Source organism: Anopheles funestus, chromosome 3RL (genome assembly GCF_943734845.2).
Source record: "Anopheles funestus chromosome 3RL, idAnoFuneDA-416_04, whole genome shotgun sequence".
Lineage (NCBI taxonomy): Eukaryota > Metazoa > Arthropoda > Insecta > Diptera > Culicidae > Anopheles > Anopheles funestus.
Window position 1 is genome coordinate 59001101 of NC_064599.1, and position 22109 is coordinate 59023209.

Genomic DNA, 22109 nt, shown 5'->3' on the forward strand with positions numbered 1-22109 from the left:
AAAAAAACCCTTCAAATGGTCTATTAAAAGAAACAATTCTCCTGAGGTTTGATACATTTAATTTGAGCACATGACAAATTGGACATTCAAGTCCATTGCACCGATGGAACACTTTCGGATGAGCAGAATATTGAATATCTGGCTCATTCTTGAAAGCGTGAGAAAGGAATGAAGCGAATGATGTTGGTTCGTGTGCCAAACTACGACTTCGTTGACTTCGTTCCAATTGTCGCTATTGGATTCCCGCTAGCTCACAAAACCAGGAATCAAGATTGCAATTCTTTTTCTCCTGTAGTGGCACTAAAAAGCTTCCAGAGGTTTGGCATTTATGACAATTCCAAACTTCTTGAAATGGCAGGGGTGTTGGCGTCCTCATATTGCGCTAATTTATATTTATGTTGTTGACAGGTTCCAATGGAAATGTCAAAATTCGATGCTCGCATCGATCTGTATACTTCTGTTCGTTTAAGATGGAAAGCCTTCCTAGGGTGGAATTCTCTAAGCTCTTTACATCTTAGAAATAGGTAGATTTTTATTTAAAGCATAAATATAGCTGATAAAAAAATATTTGTCTAGCAATCAATGTTTGCATCAGTAGTATCAGACTGCAGGCTTTAAGAACCACATACTAAATAACAAAAAAAATCCAATCACATGCTGTTAGCTAAGATGGCAAGACGAAATGAAAACAATGAAAATTAATACGTTAGCTGTTCTCACTCAATTCAATTCCGTGCGACCCGACAATTATGATCCCAGACACAGTCCAGATAAGTAATTTTATTGCTAAACAGATGGATCGCATGTTAGCCTATGCCGATTGATACCGATCGCACCCTTGTTTTTCCTCGTTGGCAATCAACACCGGAAGCAGGAGCATGTACACGTGACCTTATTTTGTGCATCGTAAAGAAAATCTATCCCACTGATTGATCGACCGAACGGGGATGGAATCGGTGCACGTACAGCATTGCGGAAACGGCGGGCCCACACTCTGCCGGCAGTTGAATCAGCGTTATCTGTTTAATTTTATTTTTTTTCCGCGAACCAAACGTCATTTCGTTTAATTTGGTGTGTATTTTGCGTGCTTGTTGATCCCCAAACACGGAACAGTTAATGGGATAAACATAAGATTGTTACGATATTTTCAGAATAATACACAAACGAAATCCCTTGCACGTAGCGATCATTCAGAACCGTTCCCAATGAAAAGATGGCCGATATTTACTGAGATAACAAGCTTTTACGTCTGAATTGTGAATTGTTTGCCTTAAACATTTGATCACCGAGTTGCGTTCTTAGTTTGTCCGTCCGCTCTGGTATAAAAGAAAAATAAAGGCAATATCATCCAAACAAACAGACAATTTTAATAATATGTCAATAGGCGACATTATTCACCGTCATCCACTAGGGAGGCACCTGTTCGCGCTAGCTCGTGTTGACTTGTTTCCAAAACATCCCAACAGTAAGACACAGACAACTGGAATCGTGTCGTCCAGCCACTAGCCGGCGACCCGAATCGTTCCATCGTGGCCTTACTTTCAATTTTTACGTTCGCTGCACACCATCAACAACCACCAGCTTACCCGACACGAATCGGTGACGAAGAACAAGGAACTAATAGGAACATGACCCAGCCGCCCAGCCTACCCGAAGGAGCGGCTCTGAAAGAAGCGTCCAGGGACTTTGGGCTGCAAGTGTACGGGTCATGGGAAAAAGAATTGCGAAAAACTCCCTAACCGAATCAGACCTTAATTTCGTAGACGATGGTCATTATTAAGGAAGTCTTACGTCCACTCCATCACGCCGCCGAATATGAATGATTCTGAGCGGCTCTAGGCTTTACTGTCGTAATATTTCTTTCTTGCGCTATGCAAAAATTATGCAAAAAACTGCAGCATGAAAAACGAGTTTTCTTCACACACACACACACACACACACTCTCTCTCTATTTCTCTCTTCCCCTCAAACACCAAGACATCATCTTCGTAAAAGTGATTCCAGTTCGCGCATTAGCACAAAACCCCTATTATATAATGCACATGCTTGGCACAAGTGCTCCACATGAACATGTACGCAGATTCGATCCCATCGGCTAGCGACCCAAACAAGCGGACAGAGATACCCCGCGCGCCGTCCGATCCCCACTCGTCCACTCGTCGCAGCAACGTTTTAAAGAGCGGCATTGCAGCGTACCATACGATCGGTACCCAATCGCCATCGTACACCGCACAAACGTCACATCCTAATCTTGGTCCTACTTCGTCACCAGTCAGCATAATATCCGTACCGCACCTTCTTCGCTACGACTATTACACTTCACTTACACTCTCCATTTTCCCACTCAATCTAGCAATATGCTGTCCACTCGCTCTCTCTCTCTCTCTCTCTAGTTAACTATGTATGGGTCTCTCTGTCTCTCTTTTTAAAAAAAAACTCACTCGTCACCCTGTTGCGTACGCACGCAAAATAGGCAGTGCGTTAGTGAGTACTGGTGTCCCGCAGCAACGCGCAAATATTGACCCAATTCCATCATACAACATGCGTTCGTTCATGTTAACGAAGATGAGCAACACAGCAAAAAAAAAACGAACCAATATGGATACACAAAAGCATGAAATGATTCGGAAAGGGACACTGCATAGAAACTAATGGCATCTCCAGCCACCACCTATCATTCATTCAAGGGTTCGTCGCTTATAATTGAGCAAAGGCGTACAAGTCTTTCCTTATCGCAATACGGTGGATTTCGTTACAAAGCACGTACGGAGAGTGAAAACTGTGAAAGTGAACATTAAAACAGTAATTTGAATCATTTAAAATTCATCCTTTTTATTTGCTGCCGCACTTTATTTACCTGATCTTTTCTAATTTTCTTTTATTTTTTGTCAATCAACAAAACATAAACCGATCAACATCAATGCTTTTTTTCCGATTGTTGCGAACAACATATGTTTCTGCTTTATACAGAAAGCAAACAAAGCGAAACAAACTATTCGGCAAACGAACGAACCCATCCATTAAAGATGAACCCACCCGAATCCTGGCGGAGCGAACTGGTACACTCGAATGCTACTAAGCTACTTCTTGTGTGGCCATTTCTCACTCTCGCAGCCTCATCCATACGGAGGTACCCACCTTCCTTGTCTCCCTCTAGCTCTCTCCTCACCCTTCATTCCCACAAAATACACAACCAACAAAAGATGATCAACAACAAAAAAAAAACGCCCCCTCACCCCGAAATGTGGATGGTGACGAGCATCACTTCACTTCGCCCAAAAACTAACGAATTCTCGCGTTCACGTCGCGCAACGTTTGCGGATTGCTCAGCCCTCGGTGCGGACCATCGATCGGCAGTTTTGGATTGACCACCGGTCGCAACGGTCACGATTCGAAAGATTTGCACGCGGCCGCCGACCGTGTACAGGCGACGAAACCGCGCTAAAAGGTAGCGACCGTCGTACGATTTGGAGCTTTTACACGCTCGCTCGCTCGCTCTTTCGTACGTTTTCTCTCCTCGTTTCGGTCTCGTGTTGCAGCGTGGTGTGGCGCTGCGACACAAACCACTGGCCTAGCTGGCTGGCTGAACCCGTCCGGCGTGTGTGTGGAGCTGTGTCGTCCGGCTAACCGTACAGATCGTTTCAGTCTTTTGCCGATCGTCACCGATAGAGGATCAGCGCCGATCAGTGGCCCTTGCGGATGGTAGGTGCACACCGTACAAGAACAGTACAGCAATTCTTCGTTCTCATCGTGTGGTGTGTAATCACATCGGTGTATAAAGTTTTGCAAAACGGCCGTGCTGTAAAGTTACGTGAGTGGAAAACGTGATTGAAGTGAAATAGTGACCGTGTGACAATTAGCGATCGATGGACATATTTGAGGAAGATTGAAAACGGAAAAATCGCCATTTTATTTTAGAATATAAATTAGAAACAGCAGTTTTCTAATAGGAGTTACACATTTACAGTAATCATTTGAAAGCAAATTTTCCTAATTTATTTAAAATTAAAAAAAAATATTTTTGCTCTTTTCTCAAATCCATAAACAGTGTACCGAGTTGTGAGATTAATGCTTTAATAATAGTTGCATTGCAAAACAACACCTACGAGGAAGTGAAATGATAAGATAAGCTGTTACTAATCAAGCTGTATGTAGATCCTTAATAATACGTTCTATAATTGTTCCTTCTCTTTAAAAGGGCAAACCATATTGCACCCTGCAAATAAAGCCATAATGACCAATAGCTAAGATACGGTGTCATAATCGGGAGGGGGTGGGCCTTCCCCACCGCCAGGGCAAGAGCACACGAAACCACACTTGAAACGATCAACTGCTTCCGCTATTGTGCGCTGCTGCCCGTTGGTCAGCAAGTTAGAGAGCTTTAATCGTTCCGTACAGTGAGGTTGAAAGAAGAAAAAAAAAGCCACCCCGAGAGCTGGGTAAAATATCTGCAACACTCACACCTCCACCGGTGTATGAAATTATCCATCCCATTAAGTCGTCCCGACCCGTTCAAACAGCGCACGCCCCATCTTTGCCCTTAAGCTCCATTCAGCTTTCGATTGATCGTCACTAGTCGCAATCGACTAGTGCAAGAAGTTCGGCGTAGCTTCCTCACATAAAAAAAGTCTTAAGCAATCCGATGGACGCGGTACGGTCCGTGCAAAATACACGTGTTATGTAAAAAAAAAACTTTAAAACTCAGCTTTGCTGTGTTTGAGCTCCTTTCCTTCTCAAAGCGGCCGGATCAGTTACGGATGAGATTAACTATAAATGCACGTGGCGAAAGAATTAATTATGAAATGTTCCATTTTCAACATTGAAAAGCGTTATAACATGTGATGGTTAAATTTATTTTCACTGTTAAATTAGGGAAAAAAATAACGAGTTTTAAGTATTGTTATTAAGAATTGTACCAAAAACAAAAAAAAACTAACACTATGTGAACTCTTTTCTCCTAATGCTTCTAGAAGGTGCAATAGCTAAAAACAAATCTTCCTCCCTAATATCCCAACAGTGTTACCAAGTGCTAGTGACTAAATCGGTTTGATTCGTAGTGACTTCCTCGAAAGCAAAAAAAGTTAGCTAAAGTGAGCAGCGTAACAAGCAGAAAACCCCCATTTTTACCGTACCGAACGATGACGGTTTCCATCTACGACGATGAGCTGCTGGCTCAGCCCGGTGATCGATCGGATCAATCGGCACCGATGACGACCGGCAAGATTGAGGAGCAGCTCACCGAAATACAGCAGTTCTACGACAAATGTAACGTTTTCATTACGGGCGGAACCGGATTTCTGGGCAAAAGTAAGTACTCGATGCTGTGATGTGTTTCGTACCGCGAAGGGCGGTTTCCATTGCATAATCATCTTACCGCGGTGCCTTTACATTTAATTATGAATTAAATATTGACGTAAAAACAGTAACCTTCCGTACAATTGCGCGTAAACAAAATACAAACTACAAAAGTGCACTGTAAAGGATGCGTTTAATGTGTTGGTAGTGAACCGTAACCAGGCGCTTTTGCTGCAAGGTTCGGTTACTATTCCGGTTGACCTCAATTGCTCAGTGGCCGACTTTAATTGCACGTACAACCCAAAACGATTTGAAGCAGCAAAAAAAAAACACCTACACCAAAGCATTACCCGTCCGTTTCCGTTCGTTTGGGTTCGTCATTTATTGAATGTTTGCTTAACCGTTGCATCATTCATGTTGGGGTGTTGTGGGGAGGAAGAAAAAAGGGTATTTGATGTGTTACCTTTTCCTTCTCCAATTTCATCATTTTTTGTGTTTTTTTTTTTAATTTGTAGTTGCAATGTTTTATATTTATTGCATTGCATTCCAAAAGTGCACACAACGAAAGTGAACCGAAGCAGCAAGTGCAGTGAAAAAAGGGCTCATTTTTAGCGACTCGCGTAACATCCTTCCACCAGCGATGCACGTTGGCGAACGGACAATTGTATCGATTGTAAAATGGCGCATAAAATGTACCCCAAAAAAAAAAAAACACGCGCCCCAACTGGCCCCGATGATCAAGCCATAGCCATAGCAGTCCTTGAATTTGTTTCGTTTCGCTGTACGAATTACGTCCCGAAACAAACAAAAAATCTGGGTCCCGAATTTGGGTTCGATCGTTTTTCACTTTCAACCTTGAAATGATCTGTTGTCACCTTTCGTTCACATGTGCATACATGGTGAATATGTGAATTTTGTTTACATTTCACCGCCAATTTCCCTTTCCAATTTTTGTGCGGTGATGTATTGGAGGAGTGACTTGATTTCTTCTCCAGCTCAGCTCAGGGAGCATTTCGGCTTTTTTTTTTGTCGCAAAAAAAATTGTTTTGAGATTACTTTTTTAGCTTCTTATTCGGTTTCCCAGATACACAAATGATTGAATAATGTTAAATAAAATTCTTTCCGATTGCTTTTATGTGAGCCTCTTGCCGTAACCCTATCATTTACGATTTATAAATAAAACACCCTACATCACCGATACGATCCAGACAGTGAATGTGGATCGTGAAGACGTTATGTAAATAAAAAAAAAAGAAATACAAACATCCCACAACCACTAAGAGCATGTTTTCGTCCTCTCATGCGTTTTATGATTCGTTTCATCTTCACCTTGACCGACAAAACAGTAGTATTTTGTTCGGCAGCGACAATATGAGGCGTAGGAAATGGTACAACTATCACTTTCCCGTACCTCGAGTACAAGGGTGTGTGCGTTTATTTTCTTTTCTTTTTCTTCTTCTTCTTCTTCTTGCCATTTACTTGCACCACCTTTCACCCACTGTGGTGACGGGTGTCGTTGCGCGCGTAAAAGGCGCACAAAAGAAATGAGCATCAACCGTTGAAAGCATATATTCGTAGGGAATGGACAAATTGATCGCTAACACATGAAATATTATGCGATCCACTGGTGCTCGTATGCTTGTCCACAATAGGCGTTTTCATAAACTCAGATCATAGCGTGTTCAATTTCAATTTCGTAAGCAATTTATTACGGTTTGTTTTATTACTTAGCACACTTAACACAGTAAAAAACTGATTTAAAAAATATTCAAGATAAAGAAGAAAATAAATAAATTCTTCTTTATTGCTCGAGCCAGTATGCTCGACAAAAAAAAGATTTTTATTTTGTTGCATTTTCTTGCGGTTGTGATGAACTTGAAAATGTGGTGACAATTCCAGATCTTCACACTAGGCAAATGGCTAAATTACAGCTGAAAGGCTAAAACTCATTCCCGTGCCTAAAAGCTTTTATTTTTTCTACAGAATCCACAGGACACTGGCCGTGTGTATTTATGCAAATGCTTCTACTACACTTTTTTTTTGCTGCTACTGCTGCCCAAATCAAAAGGCCACAGATTCTCGTTCGTTCGTCAATATTTCGCAAACTACTCGCACGCAAACGAACGTTTTTTTTTGTCTTGCGCCCGTTCATCATTCTTTCGCCTTTCTGCATATGCTTGTTGCCTGGTGCTAGCCATCGTGGCACCGAAACGAAGTTGTCGAATCGGCTTTCAAGCAACTGACGCTTGTTCTCGTGAATGAGCTCTAATTGGGTACCATTCATCGGCAGAGAAACAGCTGATTTGTACCGTTGGATGATTTCATCTTTCTGCTCATATGTGTTAACTGAACGGTATTATATGCGTGAATAATGCTCCTTGTGGTAAACAGAATATTTTTTTTTATTAAATTCTTTTGAAATAGGTATGAAAAATATTAATTCAAAAAATCTTATCTATGACGTCACCTGTCAAAATACTGTCATTCTATCACTGAATTTTTTAAATAAAGAAGCAAATATTAAAAAAAAAACTTAGTATGCATTGCTGCAAACTACAAGTCGTACTCTCACTCCCTTGGACACTTTATCGATGCTAATCGAGTACTCGGTACCGGGGTCGTGTTGTAATATCCCGACGCATGCATACTACGGCGATACGCCATACACACCATTTCGTCCTCACACGGACCTCACCAAAGCAATTCCGAACGTGTTGGACAACAAGCGCAAAATTGAGGCAAAAAAAAACCAAAAAACCTCTTGTGCAGCAGCTGTGTTGGACACAGGACTTCAATCGTGAAGCTAGAAACGGAGAGATGAAGTTTTGGAAGGGGCTAAAGTCGAGTGGAGAACCTGGAACCGAAACCGAAAACTGGTGTGGAAAATTGTAAAAACCCGGTTTTCATTTCTGGTTTGTGTCCACACGGTGGCTTTTCTTTACCAATGCAACGTTCCCCCCTTCCTCTCCCCCACCAAACCCCCCTTCAACTCCGAATTGCACCAATTTCGGTTTTGCTTCTCGCTTCTGGACGGGATGATTTCCCAACAGCAAACCGCTCCCGGTGACGGAACACTGCAATCAGCTGTGTGTTTATTCTTTGGACCCCAGACCCAGTCCTGCGACACCATTGCGCTTTCACCGCAAAGTGTGTAAAGTTCATCGCAGTAGGCAGAGTTGCCACGGCTACTTTGCAGCTACTATGCAGCACGGTATCAGGTTACATAATTTGTGCAGGCCCTGGGTTACGGGTAAGGTGGCAAATGCTGCAACCAGGTATGGAAGATTGGCGACAACCGTATGTGCGCCAACATGGGCGAAACATAAAATGGCGAGAGAGAGAGAGAGAGAATAAAAAGGGCAACAAGACAAACCAAACAGACGCACACTGCCAGTGTGCCAGTGTGTCGGCACTTTCACAAAAAAACACACACCGCAGCAAGCTTAACAAAACGTGTGCGATACTCGAACACCCGAAACGCACGAAAATCGAAAGACTTCAATGAGGCGCTCGAAACGAACCCTTATTAACGTTTACTAACGGTAACGTTTACTACCATCCAAACCGAAAAATTAACAACAAACCACTCCGTTCTCTTTGTCGACACGGGCAGTGATGGTGGTGGCCCAGCAAACAAACCAACCGTCACCGCCGTCTGCCTGATGGAGGAGGAGAGGATCGAATTTTATTGTCGCAAAAGGGCGGATCGCAATCTGTGCACGGAATGGAACGTTCGTTAGATAATCGTTTCATCAAAATGCCGGCACCGGCCAGTGTGTGTTAAGAAGCGGAAATTATGTACCGACTGTCCGTGCAGTAGAACACTTTATCTGACAACTAATATAAGAGATTTACATCTTTTAAGGTCCAACTGTTAAGGTGTGATTTTACATAAAGTTGCTAATCAACATCAAAAACGCTGGACAGGTTAACAACCTCCATATGCCTTCTTTAACTTGCTTTAAATGAGAAAAATTCGCTGATTATTCTATAACTCCGTTCAAATTCGCTGTGCTTCCACTGATTGGTTTTATTGGCTTACTCTCTGCCACCATCTTGATTGTAGCTGATCGGAAAGTTTTAATTTATTTATATGGTTGTTTTCTTCCTCCTTCTTTACATTGGAAGTCAGTAGAACAACATAAACCATAACTAAGCTAATGGTCGCTTTCTGGTCGTGAATCATAAAGCTTTCCAATAGCAACAACAAAAAAATATATCAAAGAATTACCCCATTTCTTGGATTCACGCACACGTGGACCTTTCGATCGGATGATGAGCAAGGAAAGAAGAAGAAAAAAATCATTCTCTGCAAAACATATCATCCCTCCAGTTCCGGCTGTGGTGCTGCCACTGCTGACACATGATATCATTTTGCAACAACAACAACAACAAAAGCCAACCATCCAAACCACACATAACGAACGATTAAACCTGTTATTTAAATGAGGAAAGTAGATTTGGCGAAACAGCGAGGAACAAACCAAGCAAAAAAAAAACATCAATAAAGGGCCAACTCACAGCGGGATCAACGAGCGTCTTCACCGTTTGAAAGATGCTCACGATGCTTTGTATCCCGATTATTTAATGATATTCTAATCAGTTCGCCTGCTACAACGAAGGTCTTCCCACACCTGCTTCTATCGCTCTAGGGCCATGCCGGCCGACCCAGACGGGACGACAAATCGCTAACTTCGAGTTCAGGGTCATCAACGGTAAGAGCCACCACACGAGTCCTAACGTGGCTTTAGCTCACCGCAAACGCATTCACGGCTCCATATCGTCTGACGTCTCATTTTGGGAGGTTGGTTTCGATCGTGCGACTAAACTGTTTTATCTAGTCACTAGATCTAGACTTGCCAACACATTTCTAGTCAATTTTGATTCGATCAGCTACAGAAATCTCGGTCTCTTCCTATTAGCCCAAAGATGAGAGCCGAAAGATGACCACGGATATGGTCGAAAAGAAATAAACCTGTTCTGTCGTCTTTTCTGTTTCGTTTTTTGGGAGGGAGATCTGAGACAACTATTTCACAACACATCCCGGTGTGTCCCTTAGCAACAGGAAACGCAACCCCCGGCATCCGGTACCGGAGCTTTATTTTTTCTTTTCTTTCCAACATTTACAACCCAAAAAACCGAAACATTGGCCGTTGCATGATGTTTCGCACGCTAAAGCTAATTTATGGCTTTCTTTTCGAATTTCAATGTGGCCTTTCTTTTTCGAATACAATCAGATTTTTATGATGCGACTCAAATTTCTGCACTTTTTTTTACAAGATGTTTCGCTTGATCAATTGCACGTGCTAAAAGGGGGGCGAAAAGAAAGCGCGTGGACAATATTTTAATGCGCCTGACACATAACTGTAAAGGGCACACGAGAACGCACAAAAGCAGGAGATCATATTTTTACGTAAAAATATTTCATTTTTTTTTGCAATCGTTCCCTTTCCAGCACTGATCTACAAACTGCTGACCAGCTGTCCGGGTATTGAAAACATCTTTCTGCTGGTGCGAAGCAAACGCGGCAAAGACATTTTCTCCCGCGTGGAAGAAATCTTCGACGATGCTGTAAGTATACGGATTACATCCGCTTGCCACCGAAACACTTCCAGGCGCGACCGTATCGTTAATGATATTCATCCCCCCCCCCTACTGCAACACAGATGTTTGACAAAATGAAGCAAGCCTGTCCGAAGTATGATCACAAAATTCGTGCCGTCGCGGGCGACTGCATGCAGCCGGGTCTGGGCATCAGTTCGTCCGATCGCGAAGTGTTGGCGGAAAACGTGAGTATAGCGGCAGGATATTGCGAACAGCCGTAACCAATGTTCTTCGTACGGTTTTACAGGTCAACATTGTGTTTCATCTAGCCGCAACAGTGCGATTCGATGAGAAGATGAAGACGGCCATGCAGATCAACGTGAAGGCGTGCCGGGATGTGCTGGACCTGTGCCACGACATGAAGCACCTGAAGTCGGTCATCTACGTATCGACCGCGTACACACAGTGTCCCCAGAATGTCGTCGACGAGCGGTTCTACGATCCACCGATGGAGTCGGAAAAGATGATCCATCTGGCCGACTGTGTGACGGACGGTATGATCGAAAAGATTACCCCAGTGTAAGTAGTCACAGGATCTTCCCAATATCTTGTCTCTCGCATATGTTCTAGAATGTTGTTCTATCTGCTTTGAAACACTTTGCACAGACTGCTCGACAAATGGCCCAACACGTACACATTTACGAAGGCAATCGCTGAGGATGTGGTGCGCAAAAATAGTCGCGGAATGCCTGTCGGCATGTTTCGACCAGGAATTGGTAAGTCTTCAGAACAAACTACTACATCTTTTCCTACTTTTTTTTTGGAGAATTTTATTCCTTGGCTTTTTGATGATATTGGATATAGCTGTTGCCCAACCTCTAATCTTAACTAGTTATCTCAACATTAACGTATTGATCACCTACTGTTACTCCATTGTGATAGTGGACCCAACTAATCTCAAACGACTGTAATTGCAAAGCAGTAAACATGTGCTGCTCCCACGTGCCATTTGCATACGCACACCCATGTTGATTCAAATCATTCATGATCGCTAAGTTAATTACCTGCCCGATGTATCTCCTCCCGCACCGAATATCCGCATGGCTACGCCCCGTTGTACATGTCCGAACATTTCGACATCAACCGTAGCGACACGATCTGGCGCTGCAACAGCTTGAAGATTGAAACACCGCGCACTCCTTCATGTCCTTCGAGGGCTGTGCGAGAACCGAATCGCCAAACGATCGTAAGGTCGCTAAAGAAGTTACGAGAAATTGACATGCAAAAGTTGTCGCACGGACGAAAGGAACCGTTTGGTTGCTTTCTCGTTGGTAGGCGGCAGTTGGCAAATCTCTCGCTCTTGGTTAACTGGTCCGTTAACGAACTGGCCGATACGATACGTTGCGTTTGCACCATCAAATCGAGCTGAGTTTGAGTTGCCACATCCGATTTGAGTTGCGCCATTCTTCTATAACCACTTATGGAAAGTGACATCGTGATCTAAGTCGACCTTCTGGAGGTAACGTTCCTTTCTCTTGGCGCTTTGAATTGATCAGGTAGATTAATTGATTGATTAATTTAATTTAGATCTCTTTTGTGCAAATCAAGCTGAAATAAATTCTTGAAGTCCTTAAATACTCAAAGGAAGGTGGCTCCTAGTTTCAAGAACAGCTGGTAAAACTCTCATATGATTAATGCACACGCAATGAAATTAAAGCTTTAAGAATAGTCCTGATATATTGGCTTTATTATAAAAGCTTTGAGATTTTCCAGGAATTTCAGAATATTATTTCAAGAATGAACTCGTATTTTCTTAAAGCAACTGTGAAGCGATTGGCAAGCAAATTTTCATCAAATATTCTTTAGACTATTTACTATTTTTTGTCATAATGTAATTAAGCTCCCGAGGTTTCAATGTGGTTTGGACTAAATGTCAGTGGGTACTGACAAAATCGTTTTCTTAGCACCCCGAATAAAGTCTTTTAACGTCATTTTGTTTTTATTTTATTTTTTTACTTACTTTAGGGTGAGTAAATTTTGAAATGTAAACGCTTGTCATCCAATGTATCAGGAAGTTTGACTTTGAAAAAAAAATCAATAAACCTTTTGCGACCTAAGTGTACGCGCATCGTCCCTTCAACCACGAGGCGCGAAATTTAACATCAATTCTGTAAATATAACCTCCCTTTGCGAATTGGCAACGAACTCAGCGTAATCACTCGCCGGGGACACGTGCGCGAAAGTGGAATGCTGTACTGGGTAGGGCGCTAAGTATCGTCACACTGTTTAATTACGATTTGCATCTACTCCTGCTGCAGGAGAGTCGATGATCAATCATGATCCGTTCGGTCACTCGCGTTTCGACACTGTTTGAAATGAGTACTTCCAGGTACTGCTTTAAGTGCTAGTTGCCTTTATTCTTCTTGAAGGCTAGTGTCAATCGACACCGAAAAACAAGAAGAAGTCAAAAACGCGTGACGTTCTAGTAAGCATACACATCGGAAACGGACCTTGAGACACAATGGTACTTACTATTCAAACAGCAACAATCATCTCCATCATTGCCATCTCGTCAACCGTGATTTTTGGGGGTTTTACAGCCTGCAAAACAAAACACCTCCCGATCTTTCACCATCTTCTTCTGGTGTTTGTAAAAACTCTGCCAGATTGGATGATCTTCCAACCAGACGGACACGTTGCGTTAGATCACGTAGATGCGTAAAACCAAGCGAAACCCAAAAAGAAAAACAAAAGCCACACCATGATGGCTCAGCCAGGCTCTACCATAACCTGTACCATTTTGCCATTGACATTGAAACCGGGACGGCCCCCGGGGGGTGAACCTGTCCGAAAAGTCCGAGCCTAGGTTTGCTTTTTTCTTCTTTTTTTTTCTTCTTCCCACCCGGTGCGTGATGCAACCGTCTGTTCGGCGATCGTTTTATCTCGTGACTACAAAGTTTTTTTTTTTTTTTGGGAAGAACTGTTTGTTGCGGTGGTTTGCGATCGTTGCGTCCGGAAACCAACCAAAAACCCGGAGCTGTTTTGTTAGTGAAGGATCGATAATTTAGCTAAGGTTACGCATTTCGGACCACATGGTACATATTTGGTTGCGGTGTTTACGCCTCGCGTCAAGTGCGCAACCAGTGGATACATTGTTTGCGGTACTATTTATTACATCTGACCTTAGCCGCCTAATTGCCGTCCACGTCGTCGACCAGCAGAAAGATTTATGGATATTTGTCCAATTTGTTAGCTGTCTTCCGTGTTAACTTTTCTTCACTCACTATTGCACTGCTGCTAGCGTGCAATCAAGGTTACCGTGACTCTGACCCGACGACCCTCGCGTATTGAAGTAAGCATACGCGACCGTGCGTGTGTGAGCATTGCTGAAACGTTACACGTGTGCAATTATCCTTACAGGGAGCTTTCACATCAACGTCTCGAACGTTCGGTACTGCCTTCGAATAATTGGACGCGTGCTGCTACTAACACGCTGTCGGACTGAACTTTTACCTCAATCGATCGTCCTTGATTGTTTTGAAAAATGGTCAATTTTGGCACTACCTTAATTTGTGCAATTTTGTTCTGTTTTTTTTCGGGTGGGAAGGTCTTCTTTTTTTCTCATCTCATCTCGATCGAGCCGTTAAGCTAGACCTCAAGGATCAACCGTATGGTTAGAGATTGGTTTCGTCCAAAGTTCACGGTCCCAATCAATGGCGCTGCAAGTGACGGTGGTAGAGAAAATGTATGTAAACGAAATTACAATAAAACCGAACCAAGTCCAACATAATTTGATGCTAAATATATGTTGGTAATTTAATTTGCTCATAAGCAAGCTAGCACCCGGGGTGATGTATGTGGTATCACGTCCGGAACATTGATCGCATGTGGACTCGCTCCGGACAAGTAAATAAAGTGCAGGAAGGAATACCTCTTGAGCTTTATTAATGCCACAATAATAATAAAAAAAAAAACATAAAATGCTTCTTAACTATATTTAGCAGAGGTAAAAGATGTTTTAATTTTTCGAAACGATATAAAACATTAAAATCATCATCCGCATTTGCAGTGATCGTTACGTGATCATCGTTAAAAATTCAAATCAAATCACAAAATTACAAACATCAGATAAGCAGCGACAGCTATAATTGGTTATTCAGTCACGCGAGCATTTTTTTTTTGCACCACTAATAAAAACAAACAATAATACTTAGCTACACCTTTCATGACACGGTTTAATGAAGACATTCAAGCAGAACGAGAAGCGTTCAAGAAAAAGCAAAAACTCGCCACCCGCAAACACTTTCACACCGACCAGGTTCCCACCGCCAATGTTCAGTATGGAATGGCGAAAACAGAACAAAAAAAACGAACAGACAGTAATCAAACCCCTTCATAAACGCACACATACATGCGGCTCCCTAGTAGTAAAGCGTTTCATTCATAAATTTTTTAACATCACCTGTTATTTTGCTTTGAGTTTGCTATTTGCTATAACGATCATCCAACAATGCCTCCGGGGCAATCGAAGAATAGTGAGCAAAACAAAAAATTACTATAAAAAAGAAGCAACACCTTCTTTCATCGTTTCAGTCCGCTAAACGTCAGCTAAACGTTAGCAATTAATGACCGTCGCTATTAAAGAAACGATCGCAAAAATGTCCAACACAGCACGATGAGTAGTCGATTAGACGTTACTAAAACACGGCTTGTTGGCTCTAACTCCTTCATGCATGAAGTGATAGAGTATCGCACACATGGATGGGTTTGTTAACAGCAATGTTTAACACAAATTGTCGCCCAGAATCACTTTGCAGTCGGCAGCGAACAACATTATCATAATAGCAATTGATATACGCTCGACTAACTTCTTGATTTAGATCAGGATAAATTTAGCACAAAAATCAAGGCGTAATGTACTTGGCCATGAATATCACGAAGTCCTGTAATAGAGGATGAAATATACAGCTTCCGTGACATCAGTTTGTCTTGTGTGACCTTATCACGCTCTGGAACGAAAAGGAATGGAAACGCTCGTCTTTTACTACATTTTGTTTCGAGTTGTCATAAACCTCGTCGTTGACGTCATTAGTACATATAAAATTGTACAATAGCCTTTTCCCCCTGTGTGGTACTCGCAAATAGAACTTTATGTTGACGGAAGTGTCCAAGATCCCGCTGGTTGAATGTTGAACGGGGCAGGCAAATATGTTTTTGATAGCGAAACCGCGCAACAAACAATAAAAAACATTATTACGCCCCGACTGTCAACAGTGTAGCCTAAAACAATGCCAAACAGATGGTATGGTGCGCACTAGCAAAAACACAAAAACACTAGTGTCCCCGATCCGTCCACACATTTCACAGTGCATCATCGGGCCCGCACGGTGGCGTTTTGCGCTTCCGCAAACATACTGGGAACATACTGTTCTGTGTGTGTGTGTGTGTGTGTGTGTGTCGTTTAAATTAAACTTTTAGTAGCTATGTTTTTTTTTCTCTCTCCCTTTTCTTCCACACCCGGAAAAGGAGAGAAATAAATAAACAAATCATAATGTTGATTGATATTGCAAGAACTCACAAGAATGGGGTGTGAGTTAATATGCACGTGAACTAAATTCGAACACCCCCCCCCCCCCCCCACCCCCAGCCACACTGTCCACATAACTAGCACATGAAACATAATTTAAAAACAAAACAAAAAAACCGGTAGTGATGACCGGTTGCACATCATTTGCAATTGCTCAACAAGAAGCCCACCAAGTAATGATGCACAGTTTGGCCAAAAATTACACATCCCTCTGCAAACAACGTTCGCAACTTTACGGCCTGCTATCTTCGCACATCATCAGCTGGCGCCTTGCATCATGTGCGCACCGGCCAGTCCCGGTACTGCATGTTTGATTATACAATCACGCATGTACCGTCGATGTCTCGTTTGTCGATCGTTGCCGCATTTAATGCCCCCAGTGTGCAGGTTCTTTTTTGCTCCTTTCTTTCTTATATTACCCCGTCGATGTTGATCTCTGTCTGCCCTGTTCGAACAACGAATGACAACCGTGGTCAGGCTGGGTACGAAATTGCTTACCATCGTGATGCCATTAAACGCATTTCGCATTTAATTGTATTCCAGTTTCGTTACAATTGTCTTTAGCAGGTTTTGCTTTTCGTTCGATATTTAAACGCAACGAAGAAAGCGAATGACACGATAGTGAGCGAACAGAACCTAAAAAAATGTAGGTCTCTGTGAGATTGATCGGAAAACTACTCACGATTGAAACATATTTGCTTTTTGACATATACGATAATACTAGCTATAATGCCAGGATGTATTCGCCTAAATGTATGCAAAAAGCATCGCGAACAGAAGCATCAGCTCTATCTCATAATATCTTCAAGAGTGATCTTCAATGGTTGTTTACTTAAAAATGTACTTATTGCATACATCCAGGGGTTGCAAACTGATGTAAAATGTTCATTGAGAATCCTGTTTAAATTTTCCATTTAGACAAATTTACTACAAAAACGCAACACGCTTCTTGATCTAATAAATAATTCCAAATGTGCTCTAAATAAGAATACAGTGGGCGTAATGATCAAGCCTGTTTATTTGTGCAACGAAAAAAGCACTCTCATTTTTTTTTGTTTGGTTGGCAAAATTAATCACCATCTCATGTCTTAATCCAACTGGCCACGAAAAATTTGCTTTTCGAGAAATTGCAATAAATCCCCATTTGGACGCGTTTTGGGAACGTTAGTCGTAAAACGTCAATAACACCCAAACACCAAACGCTATTCCAGCGGCCTTCGAACTGTTCGGTATGGCCACACTCATTTCCCCCCCCGGTAAACCGACTGGTTATCCCCCTGAGCTTCTGGTGTTTTTTTTTTTGTTGGGCGACACAATCCATTCGTGTCGAGCGAACGGACCAACAACAACAAAAAACCGTGTCAAGTGAGAAGAATACCTTCCACCGTAACAGTCAATCGATACTGATCATATCGAGCGGTTTTCATTCACATCGTAAATCCTGCGCTTTGTCCTCGCTTTGTCGAAACGAAAACAAAAAAATCACCCTCCTCGGATCGGTTTGTGATCAAGTCGGAAAAGTCAATATTGTTCCTTCCACACTACGTACCGAAGTCAGCGGAAGGGGACATACATGATGACTTCGCACACACTGCTGGTACCGGTCATGCCTAGCCCTAGTGTGTACCATCCGAAGGACTCGTGGTGGACAAGTGACGACGCAGATGACTCGCCGTCGGGTGATTACGAACGCCTAGCATTCGCCCTACTGAGGGTCATTTCCATCGAGCCGCCCGATGTCTTCATCGGACACTCGTTAACGAATGGACGACATGTTCGTGGCTGTAACTCGGTTGGATTTTGCACAACCACGTGTGTACCGCACACGTCCCTTAACGTTATGTGTGAAGTGACGCATCCGAGCCGATTCCTCAATGTTCGCCAACAGTTACGAGAAGCTACCGAGTGGGGATGCACAAAACGCTCCCAAATGTACTTTCCTTCTCTGCAATATTATGTTTGGGAACACTATTCCGTTCGCAAATCACAAATAAACCCTGATCGATAGGTTGGGCCACAGTTACCGTGGGCCATGGGTCGCTATATACACCCCGGTACGATCGTGCACTCGCTGATGTTTGCATCAATGCACAAACAATGCATCCGGTGAAAGAAGGTGCGAAGAAGGCAAACTCACACAACCGGGCATCGACTGGACATCGAAACGTGCTAACGTTTCGTACGGTATTGCTTTCGTTGCAAATGTCGCAATTTTCACTGTGACCACCGAACTAATTGGTATGTATCGATGAGTCGGCCACCATTTCAACATGACTGCTGGTATAGCCAACGGTGTCGACGCGATCCCCGCTACGATTCTTCAAGGTATTACCAGAATTGTGGGGACTTACGCCCCCTGCAAGAAGTCCTCAAAAACTGAATCAAAAGTCCGCTCTCCATATGATGAATAAATCAACTAATCATTTTTAATTCTTCCCAATAGTTTGGGATATCCAAGATGATCCAATGCTTTTCTTAAAGATGAACAATATTTTCCAAAATTTCCCAATGCCGTAAATTGCATGTGTGTTACCACCCCCAATGCAGATGGCCTCGGGCAATGGTGAAGGTAACCGAAATAGCCCTCACCACTGACCATTTCTTCTCTATTTCTTACACTGTCGCTGTTCACATCACAAACTGGTTCAATACGCAAATTTTCCTTCGATAGACAAATGGTGTGTATAGGTGGGTGGGTGTGTGTGTGTCTGTGTTGCGTTGGTTAGGCACTTTTTTGCCCGCCATCAATGCCATCCCAAATGTCCAAAGAAGGGTTCGTGAAATTATAAATATTTATTAACCTTGAACGCTACGCAGTCTTGATCGTGGTCTGGTATGGCAAGACGATTGGGCGAGGAGGACGGCACAGCATCACCCCTCAGTGCCAAACGTGTTTATGCATATGAGCGTTATCAGCGAATCCGTGCGACATCCGAAAATGTCAAGTTTACGCGCAGGAACCGCAACACCGTACGCCCTTGAATATCCTAGGCGAAGGTGTGCTGATATTGAATGTAAAGCTTTAGATGCGCACTAAAGCTATGACCGGGGCCAAATGACCCTGGCCATCGATGGTCAAGAGGTAGACCGTTAGGTAGATGAGCTGCGTCAGTTAGGCCCACGCAGCTCTAGCCACCATTGGAGGGAAAGTAACGCTAACGCTCGCATTACCTTCCCGAGCACGTGACGGGCATAACTCACGGTAAGGTGAGTACGTGGAACGCCTGTTCGATCCGGTGCCGTCAATCGTTCGATTGACTAAACCGGGCCGAAATGCGTTTGGACAAAACTTTACCAAACATACAACATCCACACCACATACAACCACGCACGTTGCAGACGGCTTGGTGGCTGAAGAACAGTGGGGTGGGCAATTCTTGCGGTATGCCATACATGCAAAAACCTGCAACCCCGTCTTGGACAGTGCGCACGCTTCGTGAAAGCGAAATTGGGCGAAAGTTGGATTCGGAAATCTCTCCTCCACATCAAGTCCGTGATGACCCAGAAATACGCCATGATTATGATTATGATTATACATATAGATACTGTTACCGGACTTCCTATCTGTTTGATGTTATATTCTTTTCTCTATTCTCTATTCTCGAATTCGCAGTTATTGCAACGTACCAAGAACCAGTCCCGGGATGGATCGATAACTTCTACGGACCCACCGGTGTAATTGCCGGCGCTGGAACTGGCGTGCTGCGGACACTACGGGCCGACCCAACAAAGGTGGCCAACATGGTTCCAGTCGATCTGTGCGTCAACGGTATCATCTCTTCCGCCTGGGACATTGCCGAACGCTTCAGAACGTAAGTCTTGACCTGCATTAGCGCCTACGCACCAGTTTTCACCTATTTCCACCACCGAAATGTGCAAACCGTTTGCGCAAAACAAAGCCAATGAAAACTGGTGCGTTAGGTCATACCTTCACCTGCTGGTGGCAAACATTAAAAACTACTGAACCATTTACCTTGCAGCGAGATTTTGCCCGATCCGGAAATCCCGATCTACAACTTTTGTACCGAACCGAACAATTGCATCACGTGGGGCGACTTCACGCATACCACCATCAAGTTCGGCTCGATGTATCCCACCATGAAGGCAATCTGGTACCTGTGCTATGCCAGCAATCCCAACATTGTGCTGCACTATCTGTCCATCATCTTTCTGCACTATGCGCCCGCCGTCGTCTGTGACATCATTGCGGTGCTGATTGGCAGAAAACCGAGGTAAATATTGTCCGATGGTGTTCAAATACGTTTTTTTTCTCTCTCGTCGCTTCACATTTTCACCTTCCCTGCGCTTTTTGTTGACAAATCGTCGTCGATATTCGTATGCAAATTATGGTTCTCGCGCGTGATATGTGATCGCCATTAATCAATAGACGACACAGCACACAACCAACCAGCCGATGGTGAAACAATAACTCAAAATCTTACCCCATTCCTGAATAGACTTCTTCGAAGCTACAAGAAGATTCACCGCTTTATGGACGTGATTGAGTACTTCTCGATGCGCGAATGGGAATTTAAGATGGACAATATGAACGCACTGTGGCGCAAGCTGTCGAGTGCGGACCAGAAGCTGTTCTTTTTCGACATGCGCCAAATCAACTGGGACTACTTCCTGGAGCAGTACTTCTGTGGCATCCGTCGGTATCTGCTGAACGATCCAATGGAAACCGTCCCGCAGGCTGTGGTCCGCTGGAATCGGTAAGCTATCTATCCCGACGCAATGGACTACGCCAATCAATCATTCTCGAATGCTAATGTCTCTCAACTCGTTTCAGCCTCTACTGGGTACATCAGGCTACAAAAGTGATCGTGCTGCTGCTACTGTACAAGCTCGTCATGTCCGTTTGGGGTATGCTAAGCTAAGCGCCACAACCACCATTCTGGCTTTATTACTTTACCTGCATAGAATGTAAGGTATCCACGGGAAGGAAGAAATGGCAGAGTCTATTTATGCTGCAATTATGTAGCCGCAGCATACATCGAAAGGGACACACGATCGAATCGTATACTCTCGGTTTCGATTTCCGTTGCGCATGCAGCAGCATTGTTGTTTTTGGATTAAATCTAATTGTACACAGTTAGAGTATTGGTATTGCTTTTGAACGTATGACTCGAAAACGGTAGCACGGCAAAAAGGGTCATACGTACGGATTGCAGGCAATACGGTAGTAAGTAAGCTTAAGTAAACCGTAGGGTGTTTAGTAGTTAGGTAGCACGTGACTAGAGAACTTGCTCGTCTTGCGCTGGACGGGCAAAAACCATCCATTCCAAATAAATCATCAAAAATAATGTACAGCACGTGGTCGTGCTTGAATTTGTTTTTCCACCAAGAGTCGCTACAGGTAATGTTGCTTCGGTATTCAACGTTATCATTTACCATACAAAAGGGGATAAAACAATAATTATACAAATATCTACTCACACACACACACACACATGCCAGATTACACATTTTACTAAGGGATTACAGCTGATTAGCAGCTGTTCGGAAGGGGTTTTTTAAAAACCATTATAATATAATCCTGAGTAAATCCGCCTATGAACGTTACAACTTCACCGAGGTAAAGACAATGGCAAAGTTAATGTGTAAGCAATTATGTATAATTGTGGAATGTAGGCGACATTTTGAATAATCAAATAAAGTGCGTGAAAATATCGAAACATTT

The 22109-nt window shown here is 43.1% G+C and overlaps 1 protein-coding gene across 6 annotated transcripts; it reads left to right on the forward strand.

Moving 5' to 3' along the window:
* The first annotated feature begins 3489 nt into the window (after positions 1 to 3489).
* On the forward strand, positions 3490 to 22104 carry LOC125768379 (fatty acyl-CoA reductase wat). Of its 6 annotated transcripts, none has more exons than XM_049435949.1 (10): positions 3490 to 3702; positions 4971 to 5307; positions 10751 to 10866; positions 10962 to 11084; positions 11147 to 11418; positions 11506 to 11615; positions 20040 to 20238; positions 20407 to 20658; positions 20884 to 21141; positions 21219 to 22104. In XM_049435949.1, exons 2-10 carry the CDS (start codon positions 5139 to 5141, stop codon positions 21304 to 21306), a joined length of 1587 nt encoding a protein of 528 aa, XP_049291906.1. In that variant the 5' UTR covers positions 3490 to 3702; positions 4971 to 5138; the 3' UTR covers positions 21307 to 22104. The 6 variants fall into 6 exon arrangements, with proteins under 6 accessions (XP_049291906.1, XP_049291907.1, XP_049291909.1 ...); XM_049435950.1 differs by having other exon boundaries at positions 5018 to 5307; XM_049435952.1 differs by having other exon boundaries at positions 3695 to 3811; positions 5018 to 5307.
* Positions 22105 to 22109: the final 5 nt, after the last annotated feature.

What these genes read in the sequence shown, in the direction of transcription:
- LOC125768379 (XM_049435949.1), top strand. Translation starts at nt 5,139, where the DNA reads ATGACGGTTTCCATCTACGACGATGAGCTGCTGGCTCAGCCCGGTGAT. An exon ending in ATCGAAAAGATTACCCCAGT is followed by an intron (nt 11,419 to 11,505) that starts GTAAGTAGTCAC and finishes CACTTTGCACAG; the next exon opens with ACTGCTCGACAAATGGCCCA. An exon ending in CTGATTGGCAGAAAACCGAG is followed by an intron (nt 20,659 to 20,883) that starts GTAAATATTGTC and finishes ATTCCTGAATAG; the next exon opens with ACTTCTTCGAAGCTACAAGA.